This window comes from Mus caroli, unplaced genomic scaffold (assembly GCF_978045245.1).
Source record: "Mus caroli unplaced genomic scaffold, Mus_caroli_1 scaffold_10, whole genome shotgun sequence".
Classification (NCBI taxonomy): Eukaryota; Metazoa; Chordata; class Mammalia; order Rodentia; family Muridae; genus Mus; species Mus caroli.
In genome coordinates, this window is record NW_028227265.1 from 38,547,634 (window position 1) to 38,567,958 (window position 20,325).

Here is a 20,325-nt window from a genome sequence, read left to right on the forward strand (position 1 = left end):
TAAAATAAAAGTGAAAACGGACATCAACAACATCACCAAGAAACCACCCATTCTCCTTCCAGACAGCCATGGCATGCTACGATTTCTAACAATTGTAACTCACATTTTAAAAAGTCCATGTTTCCCTTTGACTTAGTTATTTCCATCTTTACTTTCTGTAAACAGTTACAATTTTTCTCATTAGTCCGATTTAGGTCTGGTATTACTTGTCTCTAGGTGCTTGGGTCTCTTTTATCATCAGACTTAAAGCAAATAATAGTTATTATAGCTTTTGAAGCTCTCTACCAATTTTAATGTCACTGTTTTCAAAGTATTGTTCTTCTAAATGGCACATTTCTATGTCCATATCTCTGAACAAGTTAAAATTAGAAAATCTTAATAATATTAACTTCTAGTAATGTGAAGTATAGGCTTCCTAAGTTAAAAATAGATATAATTTTGGAAAAACAGGTACTTTCATTCAAAGCAAATGAACAAAAACTCTTAAAAAATGAATGAATAAAGGCCGGAGAGATGACTCTGCAGGCAAGAGTACTTCCTCCTCCTACAGAGGACCTGGGTTCTGTGCCCAGAACCTGCATGGAGGCTCATAGCTGGCTGTACATGCATACTCTCAGGCATACACAGAAAGTAAATAAATAAATAAATCTAAATCAAGAATATCAGCACAATTTATGCTGTCTGTGAAGACGGCTGACATAAGGACAATATTTTTAAAAAGAAAAACAAAGGGGTAGAAATTGAACTTTGAATTCCACTTTGTCTGCAAATAGTGTATTACCAATAATAATTATTTATTGATGCATTATACAAGAACAGACTGCATTTGTTTTGACTACATCAGGATGAAAATAAAGAGTTCAATGTGCTGGTAACTATACAGCAATAATGCAAGCAAATGTAGAGTCTCCAGTCAGAGGGCTTCTCTCTCTGTTCTCTGTGTAAGTGAACAACAAAAATCTTACATTAGCTTACATAAAGCACTTTATGAAAAATTCTACAGAAAGCTTCAAAAAATGACTAGTCCTGTGAGAACAACTGTGAGCTAGCAGGGCCTTACATTATGCTCAGCTTTACATACAAAGCCTGCATATATTTATATTTTGAAAATGTGCACACAGTCAAATGAAAACACACAGAATGGGCTCTGGCACTGAGGGGCTTATCTAGTGTGTATAAGACCTCAGTTGTAAAATTTAAGACAAAACACTAAGTCTGAGGTTTCGATCCCTAACACTACAACAGATAGAATAATAAGACTCAACAGACAACTGGGAGAGGCGAGCACTTCTTTGCTCTATGGATTCTCCTGGAGCATTTAACACCTGGCTTCCTTATGACACAAAGTAAATCAGTAAACGTCTATTGGAACTCCCTACCAACAGCCCAGAGTTTTGAGCGGTTGGGTTTTCTGAGAAAATATTCTCTATTATGTTTTAAACTATTAGATGCCATGTAAGTTACAATGCCATTTGAAAATAAAGAAATAGTGGAAGAATTTCAAATGTCTTTAAAGAAAGTGACTAATGAACTGTTACAAAAAATGTGGATATTTAGTCCTTTCCCTTGCACATTTTGTTTTATTAATACAAAACACTGTGTTAAGAGAAAAGTAATATTGGGAGACCCTAGACTATTACCTAATTCACTGAAAATGGAAATAAAATGCACACAGCAGACAGCAATGGAGTCCACACTCAAACCAACAGCAGAAAGAGGCTGGACCTCAGCAGGACCTGGAAAACATTACATTTAATTAATAATCAACTTACCCAATTTTTGTCTTCTCTTTCAACTTAGAACATGTTTTTGGTTTTTTGTTGTCTCTGTCTTTTGGCTTAGATTTCATCCTCCGACCTCTCTTTTCTTCTTTCCCTTCGACTGAAGCACTAGGAAAGTTCTCAGGGCTCATTACTCGTGGAATATTACGTTCCCCTCGTTCCTTTGCTCTTGCTATGGCCTCTGATATTATACGATTAGCCTTTTCTTGCTTGCTTTCTGATTCCACCCTTTTTCGTGGCTTCTTCTCAGACATGACCCTCACCTGGGTATTCTGCAGCTTAGTGTATGTCCCAGAACCATCACTCTTCTTGGAAGATGGAGGCTAAAGAAAAGAAAAATTATAAATAGAATATACCAAAGTATATTTTTAAAAACTGACATAATGTCTGAAAAATTTAAGTTAAACAGCAGTAAAATGACAGAGCCGACATGTGAGTGACACAAACAGAGGTGGTGAGGCTCTGCTCGCCTGGAAGTTAGGACAGAGCACAGCTCAGCTACTTACTTGCAAATAAAGGTTAAGGGGAGACAGATTGGCTGATGTTCCTAATGCATTCTTAGGTTTCAGATTTTACCATAGAAATAGAGTTATTTCAAAGTTTGTCCTGTAATTATTATTTACACTAAGGATGAAAGTCTTTTCTTTCATCTTTCTTCCAAAACTCAAAATTAATAAATTAAAAAAATAGCTATTGTAACTTAGAATCACTTCTCCTTAGAAAAAGAAAAACCCTGTTTTAAGACGAGAAAGAGAACACAAAATTATTTTAAGGCAGCAGCTAGCTAGTTAGTAAACAGGCATTCTCTTATCTAAAATCAAAGAAAGTTTTAGTTTTCTCATGAAAGAGTTAAATGTGGATTTTTTTTCTTTATTATAATTTTACTCAAGCTATTTTAGAAAGAAACAAGCTTTTCGGTTTTATATTACAATTATTAATATTTTAGCAGTCTCACAGGAAACAGACCAAGAACATTTTAAAAGAATTTCCTCTCCAAACACACATTCGTTCATATAGGCTTAGATCAGTTTTGCTAGGTTCTTACCCGTAAACATGCCTGTGACTACAGCAGAGAAAAAACCCAGGAATTTCCAAGCACATTTTCATGCCGATTCCAGTGTGTTCTACTGGGTGTCTTTTCTATACCTGCCTCATCAAGGTGTCAGAGCAGTGTCACAGCACTGGGGACAGAAGGAAGGCTTAGACACGGTCTCTAAAATGCCACCTTAAGGCCTACAGACGACAACAAATAGCCCAGGCTGAGAAAACAGCACCCAGCTCAAGATGGCGATGCAGTGCGACTCCTGCCGCCGCTGCAGCAGCCAGTAACGAGGAGGGTTATTCAATCCCATTAGCCTTTTAGCCCAAAGAACCCCTCCTCCTCCCACTCATTCAGGCTTCACTTACCCTTCCTCTTGGCCTCTTCACTGAAGACATTTTTGGCGTCAGACAAAGGCTTGCCCTCTGCTTTTTCACCACCCCAGGCAGTGCTCAAGGAAAAAGCATTGAAAGAAGACTCCTAAATGGCCTATTTAGCAAGCTGCAACCAAGAGATGCACAGCCGTCCACAAATACACATTTTGATTTATCAACACATTCCTGCCTTGGCAAGTTTACGTCTGCTGTTCATCCTCTTTAGCTAGGATAAAGGCTGCAAGCCCTCCTACGAGCTCTTTCCTCAATAGCTGTAAGCAGATAGCCAGATTCCAACAAAGCACAGAAAGAAATGAATGCACAAAGCATCAAAACGCATCAGCATGAATATTAGAGATGTCGTTAAAAATACTGACTCCTTCTGCGGAAGTAGGCCAGCAGATGGTGCTACCAGTTATTATTCCATTAGACTCTGCAGTTTAACCCCCAATGGACTGTTCTTCCCACTGAAAGGCGTTAACTCTCAATCTGCCACTCCCTACAGTAACGCATTAAAAATACCCATGTAAGTATGGGTTTTTTTGTCTTTTTTTTTTTCTTTTTTAAATCATCTGGGAACTAAGACAGTGGAGAAATGGCCTTATGTGGCTGAGTATTTTTTTTTTTAATCCAATGCAGTTTTTAGCAGAGAAAAATACTTTTCTTCACAAAATTATAATAAAACATTTAAACTACAAAAAGTAGCTGCCAATAAACAAAGGGTTAAAGAGCAGGTCATGCAAATGACCACTTCACAAGTGACTAGTTCACAATTAAGTCTCTTTTCACAGCAATAAGCAAACAACTGTTTCTTTTTAAATTGAGAAATAAAACTCTTTTTATTATCTCCATGAACCTATTGATTCTCCAGCAAAAATCTCAATCTCTTTGGCCTTTCCCCTTCATATTGTTTTAAACCTATGACAGATGAAATTTAAATTTAATGTCTTGTTAAAATAAATAAATTGACTTGAATTTGTTTTGGTTTTGTTTGCTTGTCTGAGACAGAGTCAGCTTCTGCTGTCCTGGAACCCACAGAAATTCACTTGCCTCTGCCTTAGCGTGCCTGAGGTTAGAGGCATATGCCACCACACCTGACTCTTGAATTTGATCATTGATAAAAGTTTTATATAGGTGTGTGTGTGTGAGAGAGAGAGAGAGAGAGAGAGAGAGAGAGAGAGAGAGTGTGAGAGACTATCTTAGTAAGCAATATCTTTAAATAGTTAAAAAAAACTTCACTACTTCATAACCCACATTTATTTTTCTGTTGTTGTTTTATTTTTTTTATTTTTTTCAAGAAAGGTTTTCTTTGTATAGCTCTGGCTGTTTTGGAACTTGCTCTGTAGCCAGGCTGCTGGCTTCGAACTGAGATCTACCTGCTTCTGTTTCCCAAGTGCTGGAATCAAAGAGGTGTGCCACTACTGCCAGGCTTTATCTTTGTATTAATGCCCCCTTTACAGCTGTTCCTTAAAAGTCATCTGATATTGGTGCGAAAACAGTGTTTTATCATAGTTCTTGTTGGGAAAACTAAAGGTTACAAGAGAAATGAAACTCTCCAAACTACCCTGGAAGAATCAATCTGGACAGCATTGAGAGCAGAGTCAAGGCAGAGGAGCCCCAGTCTCACTTAGTAATTAGTTAGTGCCAGGCAGTGTTCTAAGTATTTGTGGATAGTAACTCATTTCATCCTGAAGAAAAAACAGGTAATAACATTAACAAAGAGATGGAGGTAGTAAACTGGAGAGGACAGACACGGCTGTTGTTACAGAAGGACAGAGGGACAGAAGAGCAAATGACCACAACAATATTGATATAAGCTAAAATACTTCTTATTTGGCATCAAGCACTATTCTCTCAGTTCCTAATAGTTCACATGCATTGACCCAGTTGACATTTAAGACTGATCAGTTTAGGTTCTGTACTGCTGTTAATTATTAATTTATAGATAGGGACACTTGTATGAAAGAAGTGACTTGCTTAAGGGTCCCACTGAGGGGAGCTAGAGAGATGGCTCAGCATTTAAAAGCTGGCTCCACTCACTGACTCCTCTTCCAAAGGACTCTGACTTAGTTCCCAGCAGTTCACAACAGCCTGTTCCTCTAAGAGTTCTAATGTCCTCTTCTGGCTTCTAGGCACTAGGAATATACACACTACACACACATGCATGCACACAGAATAATCATACACACAAAATGAAATTAAAAAATTTAAAGATCTCATTGCTACTGGATAGGGGGGCATAGATTAGAAGACAAGACATCCTCTTTAAAGAGACCATGCTTTTGAGCTATGCTATATGGGAAATAATTCAATCATAGTAATTTATAGAGATCAACTTAAAAAAAAAAGTGAGCAGTCTTCTCAAAATATCAGATTGGTAATAATGAAGCTAGAATGGATTAAAAAAAAAAAACAAACTCTTTCCAATGCCCTTTTAAAGATGCAGAGATCAATTAGGTAAGGATGCAATGTGGTTGAGCTGCAAGAAGAGTCAAAAGCTGGTTTCTGGACCAAGCTCTGGTATCAGAGAAGGTAAAGAAATGGGAAACCTAGTAGAGAAAATGTATGTGAATGTAATTCTTTTCATGCTGAGTTTCAAATGGTGAGCACTAAGATCTGGAGACTAGAACTGGAACCTTAAATAAACAGTAGTCTGGGTTGATCCTAGGTACATGACTGAAAACCTAATCAGCATGAGCAAGGCAATATTTGAACTATACACACACACACACACACACACACAGAGTGAATCCCCTGCTGCTGTCTTTCCTCCCCTTATTTCCCTTAGTGCTCTCGTCACAGATCAAGGACAATTTCCAAGCCATCTAACTTTTCTGACAAGCTTCTTAGCAATTCGCACTATCTTACTGAAACATTATATAGCTGCTTAGCAATTCATCTCATCAGTAGGAGAGTGTGTGACCAAGCAGTTCTTCTGCTACTGGGATTCAAGACTTTATATTATATCCCCATAAGGTGAAAGTAATTTTCCAATTTATATAAAAATACAAACACAATGTTATCATTTTTGTCTACTTCTCAGTCTGCATTGATCAAACCCTGTCAGACTCCCCTCAGTTACAGTTTGTTCTCCTCCCCTCTACAGCCTTTGCTGTATTAGCTTCCCATTTGCTACATTGGGATCATGTGGGAAAATGTCGTTATTTTAAAGTATTTGAGGATATGGAACATCGGCTCTGCAATCTTTGTTCCATGAGATAAGGTAAAGTTTCTTGAATACATTGCAGTTTTTCTGGAGGTCTGTGGCACGGTCCTTGCTTAGTGTACTTCATGTCCTGGGTTCAATCTCCAGTGTGAAATTATGAAAGAAAGAACCAATGAATTAATTTCTCCAGTCACAAAAGGTAAATATATAAAGCAAATATTCCATAATAACTTGGTGCCAAAATGTAAAGGTATTTTAGTTGTTAACAGTAAGCTGATGTCCTCGTTTTCATTTTTAGCCAAGGCTAGCCTTACCTAGACATCTTCAGAGCTCGAATTATAGGTGTGTGCCACACTCCCACACCCAGCTGAGACTTGCTTTTAAACAAGGAAAAAAAATTACACTTATGTCTAATATTTCCCTCCATTTTGTGTTGATTTATTTTCAGAGTTTCTGTCTGGAGCGATCACTTCACTTTCCTCTCTTCATATCTGTAAACTGTCATATTTATAAGTTCAAATGCTAATCTTGTGATCGGAGTATCCAGGTTTCCCTAGTAGCTAACAATTACATTGCTTTTTTCTTGTTAGGGTTAGAACATTGAGTTTATAGTGATATAGTAATACTATTTAAAGTAGTGTCTATATTTTAATTATCAATGTGGTAGCTCAAGCAAGTAGTCTTAAACGTGTTTATGAAAGACAACAGTATTTTGCCCAACTTTAGGAAAGAAAAATCAAGGGAAAAGAACATGATAGATGTACCAGTAAAATCCAGACAAATCAGCGCATTCCAGGATTTGGAAAAACTATTCAAGGAGTCTGTTTCTTTCACAAAGCAATTGTAAGAGAGAAAGTGAAGAATGGGATACAGACCCAACTGGAAGAGTAATCTATGGGGGACAAAACATAAAAGAAATAAGAGAAATTTTAAAAAGCTCTCCACCAAGTGCAATGAGTGCATGGGCACTGTCTATTGATCTGAGCAAGTCAGCTGAGCAGACAGTGTAAGTCAACCGAGCATACAGTTTAAGCACCTGAGAAAATCTAAAGTCTGAGCAGATGGGAGGATAAGATGATACTGGTACAAGATGATAGGAGGCTGCTAAGGCTGGCTTCATTCTTGACTCCTGTGTACTCGTGAGATGACAGCATAATTACACTTTAAGTTATATTCTAAAATAACAAGTAGTTTACTACGGCAAGAAAATTAAACACATGGAAAATAATAAAAATTGTTAAATCAAGTGATATGTGTTATGATAAATATATCTAGACCTTATGCAGAGGGAATGAAAGAATCAATAAAGGATTACAGAATGATAGGAACCAAGGATGCTGGTACATACCTATCATCTCAGCACATGGAGATATAGGCAGGAAAGACAGGTTTGTAACTAGCCTGGTCTATGTAATAAGTCCCAGCCCTGTCAACTGCTATGTAGTAAGGCCTATCTTTTTTTTTTTAATTTTTTATTAGATATTTTCTTTATTTATATTTCAAATGTTATCCCCTTTCCTAGTTTGCCCTCTGAAAATCCCCTGTCTCCTTCCCCCAACCACCTGCTCAGCAACTCACCTACTCCTGCTCCCTGGCTCTGACGTTCCCCTATATTAGGGCATAGAACCTTCACAGGACCAAGGGCCTCTCCTCCTATTGATGACCGACAAGGCCATCCTCTGCTACATATGCAGGTAGAGCCATGAGTCCCACCATGTGTTTTCTTTGATTGGTGGTTTAGTCCCAGGGAGCTCTGGGGGAACTGGTTAGTTCATATTGTTGTTCATCCTATGGGGCTGCAAACCCCTTCAGCTCCTTGGGTCCTTTCTCTAGCTCCTTCACTGGGGACCCTGTGCTCCATTCAATGGATGGCTGTGAGCATCCACTTCTGTATTTGTCAGGCACTGGCAGAGTCTCTCAGGAGACAGCTATATCAGGTTCCTGTCAGCCAGTTCTTGTTGGTATCTGCAATAGTATCTGGGTTTGGTGGTTGTTTATGGGATGGATCCCCAGGTGGGGCAGTCTCTGGATGGTCAATCATTCCTTCAGTTTCTGCTCTGAACTTTGTCTCTGTAACTCTTTCCATAGCCTATCTTTAAAAATAAAAGTCTGAGTGCCTCAGAAGACTAAGGCAGAGGACTTGTAAGGATGGAAAAGAGGAAAGAAGGAGCAAAGGAAGAAGAAGAGAGGAGTTGAGAAAGAACAGTACATACAGCTACTGCAATACCAGAGTCCTGTAATTTTTCGTTGACTAGCCATGCATATTATAAAACTATATATATAATCACCCTATATATCTTACCATATATATCTCATATACTGTTTCTATCACTTTTTAAATGTGTCCAATGAAGAGTATGTATTACATTAAATCACAAAAACTTATCAAGTTCATTACTTGCTAAAAAGAATAAATTCAAAAACTTCTGAATCCATTAACCCATTCTTAACACAAGAAGTTATTCTTGTACAATAATAATAATAAGTTATGAGGCTGAGTGCCTGTTGCGCTTGTGTGGTGGTGGTACACGCCTTTAATCCTAGCACTCAGGAGGCTGAGAGGCAGAAGGATCTCTGAGTTTGAGGCCAGTCTGGTCTACAGATCAAGTTATAGGATAGCATGGGCTACACAGAGTGACCCTGTCTTAAAAACAAAACCAAAAACAAACAGGCAAAAAAAGTGCTTGGTGCTCTTGTAGAGGCCCTGGGTTCGGCTCCCAGCAACCTCATGATGGCTCACAATTGTCTGTCACTCCAATTACAGAAAACCCAACAACCTGGGCTGGAGACATGGCTTAAGGGTTAAGAGCACTGACTACTCTTCCAGAGGTCCTGAGTTCAATTCCCAGCAACCACCTGGTGACTCACAACCATCTGTAATGGGATCTGATGCCCTCTCCTGGTGTGCCTAATAGCGTACTTATATACATAAAATAAATAAATAAGTTTAAAAAAAAAAAAAGAAAAGAAAATTCAACACCCTCTTTTAGTTTCTATGGGCACATCCCACAAACAATATACATACATAATGCTGGTCCACAAACACATAAAAAAAGAATAAGTAACTGCACGCAGTGGTATACAACCTTAATCCCAGCCCTCCAGAGCAGAAGCAGGTGGATCTCTGCAAGTTCAAGGCCAGCCTGAGAGTGGTTTCTCAAGAAAGGGTTTTTCTGTGTAGCCTCTGTAGACCAGGCTAACCTCAAACTCAGAGAGTTGCCTGCCTCCACCTCTTGAGTGCTGGGTCCTTTCCTTGATAGATCATAGTCATTATTCTCCATGGTTTGCCTGTGTACGAGGGTGTTTTTTTTAAGTTTGAGCTATCATCTCATTATAAACTATCAGTTTAAAATAGTAACTAATATTCTTTATAAAGAAAATGGACTGGTGTTTTGTCAGACATTGGTGTTATCTTTTTATGTGTGCATGCATGTATGTGTAGAGGTTAGAGGAAGATGTCTGGTGTCCTCTATCATGTTCTGCCTTATTACCTTAAAATAAACCTTTAGCTCATCATTTTTCAAAGCTGACAGCCAGTAAGCCCTGCCACACGCGTTTCTGTTGGGATTACAGGTGAGAATAGTCACACTGAGCTATAAAGAGACAATGTGAGTGCTGAGAACTGGAATCCAGCTCTCACACTTGCACATCGAGGGCTCTAACCTACCAAGCCATCACCCGAGTCCCACGACCTTCCATGCATGTTCAGAAATATTTACTGAATATGTTCAGAAGTTAACATTGATCCTAGTCCAAATATTTTTGAAAACTTATTCTAAAAGGTTACTGAATGCGTTCATTGCATTTAGAGGTGTACTAGCCAGTTGTATGTCAACTTGACACAAGCTACAGTTGTCTGACCCTCAATTGAGAAAATGCATCCATAAAATCAGGCTGGTCACAACCCTGGAGAGCAGCAGTTCTCACCCTGTGGGTTACAACCTACAACCCCCTTGGGGGGTCACATATCAGATATTTACATTATGCTTCATAATAGTAGCAAAATTACGGTTATGAAGTAGCAATGAAGTAATTTTATGGTTGGGGGACATCACACCACCAGGTATTGTATTAAAGGGTTGCAGCATTAGGAAGTTTGAGAACCAAAGCTTTAAGGCATTTTCTTAATGAGTGAGGGTCCAGCCCATTGTGGGTGGTACCATCCCTGGGCTGGGGGTCCTGGGTTCTATAAGAAGGCAGGACGTGCAAGTCAGTAAGCAACACCTCCATGGGCTCTGCACAGCTCCGGACTCCAGGCTCCTGCCCTGTGTGAGTTCCAGTCCTGACTTCTTTGGATGACTGACAGTGAAGTGGAAGTGGAAGCCAAATAACCCTTTCCTCCCCAGGCTGCTTGTGGGCATGGTGCTTCATCATTGCAATAGTGACATTTCTGTCAGGAAATGGTGGCGTCAGGAGACTAGGAAGGCTGCAGGGCAACTCAGCAGAGGCTATTTTGTTCTCTAGTAGTTTGGAAATTTTGACTAGAAGATCACTGCAGAATCAAAGGGGAAAAGCTTAAGTTTTACATCAGGGAAGAGAGCTCTTTGGAGAACTGTGTTCTATGCACCTGAAGCAACACATGCCACATTGAATACAAGATACGTGGTAAAAGAACAAGTGGATGAGGTGGATCAATTTGTCAAAGGCTATATACCTTTTTAACCCTTAAATGTTAATTCTGAGTTACACAATTTGTGTAAGAAATTTGGCCTTGTTGGCCATGTTGGGCTACAATCCAAGCACCTGGCAGGTAGAGGAGGAAGCTCAGGGTTCAATCAATTTTGCTCCGTCTGTGATTTCTAGTTCATGTTTTAAAAGGATTGCCTCTCTTCAGATAGGGGTTAGACATCTTGGATTTTAGGTAGAGTTGGTGCCAAAAAAAAAAAAAAAAAAAAAAGTTAGCCATCAAAACTATGTGATTTAGATGGAAGGATTTGGGTTATAAAAATACATACTATGTAACTTCATTTGTGCAACACTCTTATTCTCTCCTCCTCGTCCTCGTCCTCGTCCTCCTCCTTCTCTTCTTGTCTTTTTGAGACAGGGTTTCTTTGTGTAACCCTGGCTGTCCTGGAACTAACTCTAGAACAGACTGGCCTCTAACTCACAAAGACCTGCCTGCTTCTGCCTCCTGATTGCTAGGATCAAAGATGTGTGCCACCCCTGTCCAGCCTGTATAACTTTCTTGAAGTAGCAAAACTATATAATAGATTAATTAACAGATTAGTGGTTGCTAAGGATTAGGAACACAGGAGAAAGAGGTATGGTTATAACAAGCATGCTCTTAAGGCTGTTGGTGGTAATGAGTGACTACAAATAGATAAGTCAATGAATTTATTCACTCATTTACAAATGTTAAAGCTTTATAGAAATCCATGACGTAGGCTGGAAACACAGCTTTAGTGGTAGAGAACTTGCCTAAAAATGCATTAGGCCTTAGTTTGGTCCCCAGCACTGTAAGTCACCCAATCAATCATAGATAGCATGTTAAACTGAGACAGTCTATAAAATTAATGGGCTGTGTCTATTAGCCGGCTCTGCTTTATTATATTGTACTTTTATGATGCTACCATTAGCTAAGCATGATGATGCAAACCTCTAAGATCATCATTCTGGAGGTAGAGACAAGATGACGAGAAGGAGTTCAAAGCCGTCCTGGGCCATATAAGGCCATATCTTAAACAAAACAAACAAACAAAAACTACCATTGTAGAAACTGAGTATAAATGCACACTGGAATTCTCTGTATCTTTTTCTTAAAATTGCATATGAATCTACAATTATCTAAATTATCTTTTTTTGAATTAAATTTTTTTATTAGGTATTTTCCTCATTTACATTTCCAATGCTATCCAAAAAGAAAATATCTCAATAACTGGTAAAAGGACCCAGTGAGTTAAAAGGAACTTGTTGCCAGACCTGAACACCGGAGTCCAATCCCCAGAATCACATGGTGGAAGGAGAGAACCAACTCACACAGTTGTCCTTTGTCTTGTATATCCACAACATGGCATATGATGCACCCATCCAACACATGTGCATTCACATGCTCACACATGTGGTCTAGCAAAATAATTTTTAAAATATCTCAAAATAAAAGAGAAAGGGAGGAAAAAAGACAAGGTACATGCCCCAAGTAAAGAATGAGATAAGAAGTGTGTTGTTTTAAACCATTACATTAAACACAATCTGGTATCACACAGCATTAAAAGAAATATAGCACAGCCAGATGTGTTGATGCTTGCATTAAATTCCAGCACTTAGGAGGCAGAGACAGGCATATTTCTGTGAGTTCTAGGCTAGCCTGGTCTACATACTAAGTTCTAGGATGGCCAAGGCTACATAGAGAGACCCTATTTCAAAACAACAACAAAAACAGGAGATGCAAGAGGAAGCTGTATGTGCATGTATGTGTATGTGTGTGTGTGTGTGTGTGTGTGTGTGTGCGCGCGCGCGCGCAATATAAAATTTTAAGCTACTTTGTTGATGTTACTTATTAAAAGCAAAACATATTTTTCTCCTTTACATTAAGATATGAGGGAAAGTCTCCAACTAACTTCTGGCCAGAGGTTAAAAATATTTTCTAATTAATTGCATCATTTACTAATACACTCATCCAGATGGCCTATTAAAACAAAAGAAAAGTAAACAGTTACAACTAATGAATTAAAGTCACAGATCAAAACCAAAATCAAACAAACTCCAGACCAAAAGTCGACTGTAGACACTAATTACTCTCAACCAAAAACCAGCAGCTAATAGAGGAAAGAGAGAGAAGAGAGCATGGGGGATAGAGAACATAGAGCATGGAGAACAGGGAGGAAGACTGAGCATGAAGGATAGAGTTTAGGAATGCAAACCTAATCTGCCTTTGTCTGTCTGTCTGTCTTTGTCTCTGTCTCTCTCTTAATGGAAAGGAGAGATATCCCCTCCTTTTTAGAACTTTGTTTATTTTGTTTGGGTTTTGCTTTTGAATTGTATTGATTTATTTTATGAATATGGGTGTTTTGTTTGTATACATGTCTGAACAAACCTGGCCAGAAAGGGGTATTGGAAGCCACAGGACTGGAGTTCAGGATCACTGTGAGCCACCATGTGGGGTCCTGGGAACTATACTCTGGTCCTCTGAAAGAGTGGACAGTGCTCTTAAGCACTAAGCCATCATTCCAACCTGCGAGCCTAATTTACTATCTGAAAATTAATTCACAGACTACAGCTTAGCAAGAGCCTCATGAAAGCTTTATATCCTATCTTGCGATAAGGGAAAACAAATATTCAAATTCACCATCCCTCATGATGTAACTACTCATGATGCAGCAATTAAAACTAGAAGAGAAGAAGCTAATAGCTTATGGGACAGACGGGAACCACAGAGCTTCTGAGGCAGCCCCCTTTTCAGGCTCCGGACATCCGGGCACCTTCCTGGCCAGAGGATGGGTGTCCACCCGGCCCTGGAGGGCTTTGCCTCAGCATTAGTGGAAGACATCTTGGGTCTGGGACTCCAACAAAAGTAGTCTGCACAAGTGAGAGCGTGGACTACAGAAGCTAACATCTTCTGTGACAGGCCAAAGCAACAAAGCTTCTGGGACAGGTTCTCTTTTGGGCCTTCATCTTCGGCCAGGAGGGAAGTTCCAACGCCAGATATCTGTGCACCTTCCCTGTAAGAGGAGAGCTTGCATGCAGAGAGTGCTCTGACCACTAAAACTCAGAGGAGAGAGCTAGTCTCCCAGGTCTGCTGATATAGGATAACATAATCACCTGAGGAACAAACTCTAACCAAATACAACTATAACAACTAGCTCCAGAGATTACCAGATGTCAAAAGGCAAACTTAAGAATCCTACTAACAGAAATCAAGACCACTCACCATCATCAGAACCCAGCACTCCCACTTTGCCCAGTCCAGGGCACCCCAACACACCCGAAAAGTTAGACCCGGATTTAAAAGCATATCTCAGGATGATGGTAGAGAACATCAAGAAGGACTTTAATAACTCACTTAAAGAAATACAGGAGAACACTGCTAAACAGGTAGAAGACCTTAAAGAGGAAGCATAAAAATCCCTTAAAGAATTGCAGGAAAACATGACCAAACAGGTGATGGAATTGAATAAAACCATCCAAGACCTAAAAAGGGAAGTAGACACAATAAAGAAAACCCAAAGTGAGGCAATGCTGGAGATTGAAACCCTAGGAAAGAAATCTGGAACCATAGATTCGAGCATCAGCAACAGAATACAAGAGATGGAAGAGAGAATCTCAGGTGCAGAAGATTCCATAGAGAACATCAGCACAACAATCAAAGAAAATGGAAAATGCAAAAAGATCCTAATTCAAAACGTCCAGGAAATCCAGGACACAATGAGAAGACCAAACCTACAGATAATAGAAGTAGATGAGAATGTTATAGTTTTATATATTTTCAACTCAAAGGACCAGCAAATATCTTCAACAAAATTATAGAAGAAAACTTCCCAAACCTAAAGAAAGAGATGCCCACGAACATACAAGAAGCCTACAGAACTCCAAATAGACTGAACCAGAAAAGAAATTCCTCCCGACACATAATAATCGGAACAACAAATGCACTAAATAAAGATAGAATATTAAAAGCAGTAAGGGAAAAAGGTCAAGTAACATATAAAGGCAAGCCTATCAGAATTACACCAGATTTTTCACCAGAGACTATGAAAGCCAGAAGAGCCTGGGCAGATGTTATACAGACACTAAGAGAACACAAATTCCAGCCCAGGCTACTATACCCAGCCAAACTTTCAATTACCTTAGATGGAGAAACGAAAGTATTCCACAAAACGAAAGTATTCCACAACAGAACCAAGTTCACACATTATCTTTCCAGGAATCCCGCCCTTCAAAGGATAATAACAGAAAAAAACCAATACAAGGACAGAAACCATGTCCTAGAAAAAGCAAGAAGGTAATCCCTCAACAAACCTAAAAGAAGCCAGCCACAAGAACAGAATGCCAACTTTAACAACAAAAATAATAGGAAGCAACAATTCCTTTTCCTTATCAATGGACTCAACTCACCAATAAACAGACATAGACTAACAGACTGGCTTACTGGTCCAAACAGGACCCAACATTTTGCTGCTTACAGGAAACTCATCTCAGGGAAAAAGATAGACACTACATCAGAATGAAAGGCTGGAAAACAATTTTTCAAGCAAATGGTCTGAAGAAACAAGCTGGAGTAGCCATTCTAATATCTAATAAAATTGACTTCCAAAACAAAGTCATCAAAAAAGACAAGGAGGGGCACTTCATACTCATCAAAGGTAAAATCTTCCAAGAGGAACTCTCAATTCTGAATATCTATGCTCCAAATGCAAGGGCAGCCACATTCACTAAAGAAACATTAGTAAAGCTCAAAGCACACACTGCACCTCACACAATAATAGTGGGAGACTTCAACACACCACTTTCACCAATGGACAGATCGTGGAAACAGAAACTAAACAGGGACACAGTGAAACTAACAGAAGGTACTAAACAAATGGATCTAACCGATATCTACAGAATATTTTATCCTAAAACAACAGGATATACGTTCTTCTCAGCACCTCATGGCACCTTCTCCAAAATTGACCACATAATTGGTCACAAAACAAGCCTCAACATATACAAAAATATTAAAATTGTCCCATGCATCCTATCAGATCACTATGGACTAAGGCTGATCTTCAATAACAAAATAAATAATAGAAAGCCAACCTTCACGTGGAAACTGAACAACACTCTTCTCAATGATACCTTGGTCAAGGAAGGAATAAAGAAAGAAACTAAGGACGTTTTAGAGTTCAATGAAAATGAAGCCACAACATACCCAAACTTATGGGACACAATGAAAGCATTTCTAAGAGGAAAACTCATAGCTCTGAGTGCCTCCAAAAGGAAACTAGAGAGAGCACACATTAGCAGCTTGACAACACACCAAAAAGCTTTAGAACCAAAGGAAGCAAATTCACCCAAGAGGAATAGAAGGCAGGAAATAATCAAACTCAGAGGAGAAATCAACCAAGTGGAAACAAGAAGAACTATTCAAAGAATCAACCAAACGAAGAGCTGGTTCTTTGAGAAAATCAACAAGATAAATAAACCCTTAGCCAGACTCACTAGAGGGCAGAGGGAAAGCATCCTATTTAACAAAATCAGAAATGAAAAGGGAGACATAACAACAGATCCTGAAGAAATCGAAAACACCATCAGATCTACAAAAGGCTATACTCAACAAAACTGGAGAACCTGGATGAAATGGACAAGTTTCTACGCAGATACCAGGTACCAAAGTTAAATCAAGATCAGGTTAATGATCTAAACAGTCCTTTATCCCCTAAAGAAATAGAAGCAGTCATTAATAGTCTCCCAACCAAAAAAAGCCCAGGACCAGATGGGTTTAGTGCAGAGTTCTATCAGACCTTCAAAGAAGTTCTAATCCCAGTTCTTCACAAAATATTCCACAAAATATAAATAGAAGGTACTCTACCCAACTCATTCTATGAAGCCACAATTACTCTGATACCTAAACCACACAAAGATCCAACAGAGGAAGAGAACTTCAGACCAATTTCCCTTATGAATATCGATGCAAAAATACTCAATAAAATCCTCGCAAACTGAAGCCAAGAACACATCAGAACAATTATCCGTCATGACCAAGTAGGTTTCATCCCAGGGATGCAGGATGGTTCAATATACGAAAATCCATCAAAGTAATCCACTATATAAACAAACTCAAAAACAAAACCCACATGATCATCTCGTTAGATGCTGAGAAAGCATTTGACAAAATCCAATACCCATTCATGATAAAAGTCATGGAAAGATCAGAAATTCAAGGCCCATACCTAAACATGATAAAAGCAATCTACAGCAAACCAGTAGCCAGCATCAAAGTAAATGATAAGAAGCTAGAAGCAATCCCACTAATATCAGGGACTAGACAAGGCTTCCCACTTTCTCCCTACCTATTCAATATAGTACTTGAAGTCCTAGCCAGAGCAATTCGACAACAAAAGGAGATCAAGGGGATACAAATTGGAAAGGAAGAAGTCAAAATATCACTTTTTGCGGATGATATGATAGTATATATAAGTGACCCTAAAAATTCCACCAGAGAACTCCTAAGCCTGATAAAAGCTTCAATGAAGTAGCTGGATATAAAATTAACTCAAACAAGTCAATGGCCTTTCTGTACACAAAGGATAAACAGGCTGAGAAAGAAATTAGGGAAACAACACCCTTTTCAATAGTCACAAATAATATAAAATACCTGGGCGTGACTCTAACTAAGGAAGTGAAAGATCTGTATGATAAGAACTTCAAGTCTCTGAAGAAAGAAATTAAAGAAGATCTCAGAAGATGGAAAGATCTCCCATGCTCATGGATTGGCAGGATCAATATAGTAAAAATGGCTATCAAGTCAAAAGCAATCTACAGATTCAATGCAATCCCCATCAAAATTCCAACTCAATTCTTCAACAAATTAGAAAGGGCAGATTCATCTGGAATAACAAAAAACCTAGGATAACAAAAACTCTTCTCAAGGATAAAAGAACCTCTGGTGGAATCACCATGCCTGACCTAAAGGTGTACTACAGAGCAATTGTGATAAAAACTGCATGGTACTAGTATAGCGACAGACAAGTAGACCAATGGAACAGAACTGAAGACCCAGAGATGAACCCACACACCTATGGTCACTTGATATTTGACAAGGGAGCTAAAACCATCCAGTGGAAAAAAAAGACAGCATTTTCAACAAATGGTGCTGGCACAACTGGCAGTTATCATGTAGAAGAATGCGAATTGATTCATTCCTATTTCCTTGTACTAAGGTCAAATCTAAGTGGATTAAGGAACTCCAGATAAAACCAGAGACACTGAAACTTATAGAGGAGAAAGTAGGGAAAAGCCTCGAAGATATGGGTACAGGGTAAAAATTCCTGAATAGAACAGCAATGGCTTGTGCTGTAAGATAGAGAATCGACAAATAAGACCTCATAAAGTTGCAAAGCTTCTGCAGGGCAAAAGACACAGTCAATAAGACAAAAAGACCACCAACAGATTGGGAAAGGATATTTACCTATCCTAAATCAGATAGGGGACTAATATCCAATATATATAAAGAACTCAAGAAGGTGGACTCAAGAAAATCAAATAACCCCATTAAAAAATGCAGCTCAGAGCTGAACGAAGAATTCTCACCTGAGGAATACCGAATGGCTGAGAAGCACCTGAAAAAATGTTCAACATCTTTAATCATCAGGGAAATGCAAATCAAAACAACCCTGAGATTCCTCCTCACACCAGTCAGAATGTCTAAGATCAAAAATTCAGGTGACAGCAGATGCTGGCGAGGATGTGGAGAAAGAGGAACACTCCTCCATTGTTGGTGGGATTGCAAGCTTGTACAACCACTCTGGAAATCAGTCTGGCGGTTCTTCAGAAAATTGGACATAGTACTACTGGAGGATCCCACAATATCTCTCCTGAGCATATATCCAGAAGATGTTCCAACCGGTTTGAAGGACACATGCTCCACTATGTTCATAGCAACCTTATTTATAATAGCCAGAAGCTGGAAAGAACCCAGATGCCCCTCAACAGAAGAATGGATATAGAAAATGTGGTACATTTACACAATGGAGTACTACTCAGTTATTAAAAAGAATGAATTTATGAAATTCCTAGGCAAATGGATGGACCTGGAGGGCATCATCCTGAGTGAGGTAACCCAATCACAAAAGAACTCAAACAATATGTACTCACTGATAAGTGGGTATTAGCCCAGAAACTTAGGATACCCAAGATATAAGATACAATTTGTTAAATGCATGAAACTCAAGAAGAACTAAGAACAAAGTGTGGACACTTTGCCCCTTCTTAGAATTGGGAACAAAACGCCCATGGAAGGAGTTACAGAGACAAAGTTTGGAGCTGTGACGAAAGGATGGACCATCTAAAGACTGCCATATCCGGGGATCCATCCCATAATCAGCTTCCAAACACTGACACCATTGCATACATTAGCAAGATTTTGCTGAAAGGACCCAGATAGAGCTGTCTCTTGTGAGACTATGCCGGGGCCTAGGAAACACATAAGTGGATGCTCACAGTCAGCTATTGGATGGATCACAGGGCCCCCAATGGAGGAGCTAGAGAAAGTACCCAAGGAGCTAAAAGGACCTGCAATCCTATAGGTGGAACAACAATATGAACTAACCAGTACCCCCCTCCCCCCGAAGCTCGTGTCTCTAGCTGCATATGAATCAGAAGATGGCCTAGTCGGCCATCAGTGGAAAGAAAGGCCCATTGGTCGTGCAAACTTTATATGCCTCAGTACAGGGGAATGACAGGGCCAAGAAGTGGGAGTGGGTGGGTTGGGGAGCATGTGGGGGACTTTTGGGATAGCATTGGAAATGTAAATGAAATAAATACCCAATAAAAAAAGAACATTAAAGGAAAGAAAGAAAGAAAGAAAGAAAGAACGAACGAAAGAAAGAAAGAGAAAGTAAGTCTCTATCTGGAAAAAAAAAAAAAGGACTAGAAGGGAGTAGCCAACAATTTGCCAAATAGGACATCTATGCAAACCCCACAATTAGCATCAAGCCTCACGGTGAAATACAGGAGGAGCAACTTAAGACCACATGGTCACAACATCTCTGTGGTGAGAGTCTTGTGAGTGTATGCCCAGGGAAGTAGAGCTGGGTCAGATGAGAGCTCGAACTAGTTTTGTTTTGTTCTTTTTATGAGATTTCCACAGTGCCACAGCAGCTGACACTCTGATCAATAGTAATGAAGGTCCCTTCTCTCCGTCTGCTCTTCAGCAGTTGCTGTCACTTGCTTTCTTACCTACTCCCCATAGGAGAGATGAAATAGAAAAGCAGTTTTACTTGCTCTCCCTGATGAACTAAGGATAAACACTTTGTGTTTATATCCACA

The 20,325-nt window shown here is 39.2% G+C and overlaps 1 protein-coding gene across 9 annotated transcripts in view; it reads right to left on the reverse strand.

Annotated features, from left to right (window-relative positions):
• The window catches only part of Chd9 (chromodomain helicase DNA binding protein 9), a 234,216-nt gene that overhangs the window by 95,054 nt on the left and 118,837 nt on the right, over positions 1–20,325 (reverse strand). For 6 of the 9 annotated variants that reach the window (XM_029480616.2, XM_029480617.2, XM_029480612.2 and 3 more), the window contains one exon: positions 1,773–2,104. In XM_029480616.2, the coding sequence (XP_029336476.1) occupies positions 1,773–2,104 (332 nt within the window). Of the gene's footprint in view, positions 1–1,772; positions 2,105–2,826; positions 3,129–3,188; positions 4,106–20,325 lie in introns of those variants that run through there. The other 3 variants (XM_029480620.2, XM_029480618.2, XM_029480621.2) reach the window with 3 other exon arrangements.